Source organism: Pseudochaenichthys georgianus, chromosome 18 (assembly GCF_902827115.2).
Source record: "Pseudochaenichthys georgianus chromosome 18, fPseGeo1.2, whole genome shotgun sequence".
Classification (NCBI taxonomy): Eukaryota; Metazoa; Chordata; class Actinopteri; order Perciformes; family Channichthyidae; genus Pseudochaenichthys; species Pseudochaenichthys georgianus.
The window spans coordinates 2195558-2200046 of record NC_047520.1 but is presented as its reverse complement, the minus strand read 5'-3'; the positions used below and the strand labels follow the sequence as shown (position 1 = coordinate 2200046).

The 4489-nt window shown below is 51.1% G+C and overlaps 1 protein-coding gene across 1 annotated transcript; it reads left to right on the top strand.

Moving 5' to 3' along the window:
• The first annotated feature begins 1334 nt into the window (after positions 1-1334).
• Positions 1335-3980, top strand: LOC139435722 (uncharacterized). The gene is made up of 3 exons (XM_071206560.1): positions 1335-2457; positions 2539-3179; positions 3266-3980. The coding sequence occupies exons 1-3, from the start codon at positions 1827-1829 to the stop codon at positions 3959-3961; spliced, it is 1968 nt and encodes a 655-aa protein (XP_071062661.1). The 5' UTR covers positions 1335-1826; the 3' UTR covers positions 3962-3980.
• The last annotated feature ends 509 nt before the right edge of the window (positions 3981-4489 follow it).

The window sequence follows — 4489 nt, the reverse complement described above, 5'->3', positions numbered from 1 at the left end:
GAAAACGGTCAATTATATGTTAAAATAATCAAAAATGAAGTTTTTGAAAATTCTCGAAAAACGGCTAAGTGCCAACGGGGGAGGGGGTCAAGTCTTCGGCGCTTCGGAACGAAGCCCCGGAGACTTTTGCACTCCCCCGTTGCAATTTACAACGGAGAGGGGAAACGAGAGCTCCCCTCCTCCGTCCAAAAAATTCATTCATCTTTTCCAAGCTACGATCTGCACGAAATCGGAAACCCGGTTTTTGAGAGCACTTAGAAAAAAACGAGCTATTTTCACATGATGGGGAAATCATGGAGGAATGTATCCGCCTCATGAGCACTTTGGATCGGATGAAATTGTTGCCTGGAGGACCCCCAATCATGGTTCTCACAAAACTTTAAGTTTTCAAACTGGTCTCTGGAGGAATGCAAGGGGAGTTGTCAGGGGACTCTACCCGCCTCAAGAGGCACTATTTTGGGATACATTTTATCCATTTTCACCCCTTTTTATGGTTCTTCCAAAAAGTTAACTTAGACTTTTTCCGACTCTGGAGAAAGGTAGGGGGAGTTCTCAGGGGACTCTACCCGCCTTTTGGAACACTATTTTGGGATACAATTTATCCATTTTCACCCTTTTCTCTGGTTCTTCCAAAAGTTGACTTAAACTTTTTCCCACCCTGGAGAAAGGTATGGGGAGTTGTCAGGGGACTCTACCCGCCTTTTGGAACACTATTTTCGGATACAATTTATCCATTTTCACCCTTTTCTCTGGTTCTTCCAAAAGTTGACTTAAACTTTTTCCCACCCTGGAGAAAGGTATGGGGAGTTGTCAGGGGACTCTACCCGCCTTTTGGAACACTATTTTCGGATACAATTTATCCATTTTCACCCTTTTCTCTGGTTCTTCCAAAAGTTGACTTAAACTTTTTCCCACCCTGGAGAAAGGTATGGGGAGTTGTCAGGGGACTCTACCCGCCTTATGGAACACTATTTTGGGGTACTTTTTTCCCATTTTCACCCCTTTTCTCTGGTTCTCTGGTTGTGGCGGCCTCGCCCTGGCCGTCCACCCTCTGGGTACCTGACTCCCCTGCCTCCTCCGGGGGGCAGTTGAGAGGGGTTCAATGCCTCCCCGGAGGATACTGTTATCCCGGCAACCCGCCAGCAGATGAAAAGACCCACCCCTCCGCCTCTCCACCTCTTCTGAGGGACGAGGGAACCGCGCGGGGGTCTGCTGGAGGCTACTGCCGGGTGCTCCGTCCTGCGCCTCACCGGGACCCTGACTCCAGCGCGGTGTGGCGGCCTCGCCCTGGCCGTCCACCGTGCGCCCTCTGGGTCGTACCCGAAACTGTCGGGTATCCTTTGGGAGAATCAGACTCTGGAGGAACGTGAGGGGAGATTACAGGGATCTCTGCCCGCCTAACGAGTGCCTAAATGGGACACCGCACCATGATGCAAATGAAAACAAACACTGATTTGAAAATAAGCTGAGTGAGTCTTTCGTGAGTCTTTTCACGCTTCCTTCTTTTTTACCCACGATTCTGGTGACATTTCCCGGTACCGAAATGCTCAAGAATACAGGTCGGATGGCGGTCCGTTGTCCGATCTGCAATAGCTCCTACCGTGCCCTGAGCAAGCACCTACAGAGGAACCATGGTGTGCGTAACTTGGATGAAAGAAAAATTCTGCTGTTGTTGTTGGCCAACGGACGGACCAACATTAGGCTCCATCCCTGTACCATTCTGGGATGCGAGTACCGCGGCACAAGGCTGGATCGCCACTTGGCCAGAGACCATGTTGAGCTGGCCCGGGAGGAACTACATGTGGTTCAAAATCAAATGAAAATTAATGACAGTGGCCAAGAAGGAGCTTTATGAACTCCGAATGACAAACCCCACCATAGAAATGATTACCGCTTGGGCTGTTGACACGGTGGCAGACGACGATATACTGTCACAACCTCCACCCTTGTCCCCGGTGAATGAATGTGACAACCCGGACTGCAAAGAATGGAGGCTGGAGGCTAACGCAGTAAGGGCTCAGCGGGACATATATGCTGCTGAGGTGAAATCCCTGCGCTGCAAGTTGCAGCAGAGGATAAAGGACAAGCGACAGAGGATGGATCAGCAGGCCGGGGACATGCCCGCGTTCGATGGGGAGGAACGAGAGCGGGTCATTCTGAAGAAACGACCCCGACCAGAGTCGACACCAACGAGGCTGTCCAAGTCGAAAGGTCCCTCCTGCAGCAAGTCTCCCATTCCTGCCTGCAGCACGTCTCCCATTCCCGCCTGCAGCACGTCTCCCATTCCCGCCTGCAGCAAGTCCCCCACTGGCTCTCACACCCATTCATCCAGCTCCTCAGAGCCTGCATCCATCCATACCGAGGCCTCGTCAACCTCCCCTCCCATAAATTCCCCCTGGTTCCGGGGCAGGGGCCGGGGAAATATAATGCGGGACATAACATTCCCACGGATCATGGGTAAGTGTTTTGGCTATGTGACACATGCAGTTTCTGTAACACATCATGTGTTGTCATTAAAGTACTGTTTATATTTCACAGAGGATTATCTGCAAGGATACCGGGAGCATTATGCAGGTGTCGACCCACCAGTGAGGCTCCAGGAAAACACAGTCTCCAAACTAAGCAGAGTGAAGTCGTTCCTCAGTTTCATGGCACACGGTTTCCATCGCCTGTCTGACTGGCTCTTTTTGAGGGATCTCAAGAGGATACGCGGGTGGTCCCGGAGCCTGATGAAGTCAAGCCTTCAGGTCACAACCTCCGACTTCTACATCAAGAATATATCACACTTTCTCAAGTACATGGCCGACACACCGTGCAAGGGGAGCAGGCTCAGCCAAACCGACATGATTTTAATCAAACGGGAAGTAGTTGCCATCCTGAAGTCCCTGAAGAGAAAAGTACTTATCCACCAGATGCAAGTGAAGCGGGACAAGATGGAAGGTCTGCCGAGCCACAACGACCTAATGACATGCTTGACTTCGACCACCACTCGCATCCCTCAGCTCCTGGATGTGATGGCCAGCAATCCGACTACCGCGACCCGGACACTGCTCTATGGGTATATGACTCTTCATTGGAGCTGCATTTATGGCCACCGTCCGGGGGTCTACTCCAACATGACCAACGCCGAGGTCCGAAAGGCGGATACAACTGGCACTGCCTTCGGCTACCTGGTTCATGTGAGTGCTATTAATCAATGTATTTATTCTGGCAGTTATATGCATGATTGACATTGTATTGACACTCTCTATCTCTGTCATAACAGGTAAGTAACCACAAGACGGCCAACGCGTTCGGGGAGGCGCAGCTGTACCTCACCGTAGAAGAATTTGGATGGATGAAGAGGTGGCTGGAAATTAAGGGTACGCTGACCTGCACCCAGAGCCGTTACTTTCTGTACACAGAGGGGAAGAACCCGTTCAGGAAGCTTGCCTACTCCCTGAGGTTGGCATGGGCTGATGTGGGGCTCCGCAGTCCCATTAACTTCACCGACCTCCGCACAGTCCACGCCGATAATGCGAAGAGGTTTCAAGACAAAGGCAACCGCCAAAGAGTGAGTGATTTCATGTGTCACAACACTGCAACTGCGGACAAATTTTACGCGAATAATCCTTCTTTGAAGGAGGCTGCGGACATTCGGTTGCTCTTCACAGAGTCACTGCAAGCAGCGGCGGCGGCATCGACAGCAGCAGCAGCGGGAAATGAAGACACTTTTGCGGGTATTGACATCGACAGTGACAGCTCTGGAGAGGAGCACAGCCCGGCTCCCTACCAAGACTCCCTACCAAGACATGTCCCGAAGAGGGACCAGTCACTGGCCGAACACAACCCCTCAGACATGGGTGAAGAGAGGGTGCCATACTCTGCCCCAACTTCACCCACTGTTGCCAGTGATCAACTTGTAAATATGCAGTGTGTTGTTGTAATCAGTCCCCTTGTAAATACGTTATATCCTGTTTGAATGTATTTATTACTGTCAATATTACTGTAAATAAAGTTTGTTAAAATTACTAAGTCTTCTGTTTTTAAATCCCACTATGGGTTTTCTTCCTTTAAGATCCCCAGGGGCACGATATTCTGGTTCTGGTGGTAGCATGTAGGTGTTTAGTCCGAGTGAGGAGTGCTCAAGTGTGGGATGATTTGTAAGGTAGAAGAGGGTAAAAAAAGTTAAAGTGTGAACCTCCAGCAGGGCAGGTGGTGCTGTGAAGAAGGCCGACTATGGGTGCCGATGGGCGGACGGCAAAGCACCGCAAAGTAGACCCCCTTTAAGTGTAGCCAGGGGCACGAGCAAAATCCTCCATTGAGGTTGGGTGCTGCTGCTGTGAAGAAGGCCGACTATGGGTGCCGATGGGCGGACGGCAAAGCACCGCAAAGTAGACCCCCTTTAAGTGTAGCCAGGGGCACGAGCAAAATCCTCCATGGAGGTTGGGTGCTGCTGCTGTGAAGAAGGCCGACTATGGGTGCCGATGGGCGGACGGCAAAGCACCGC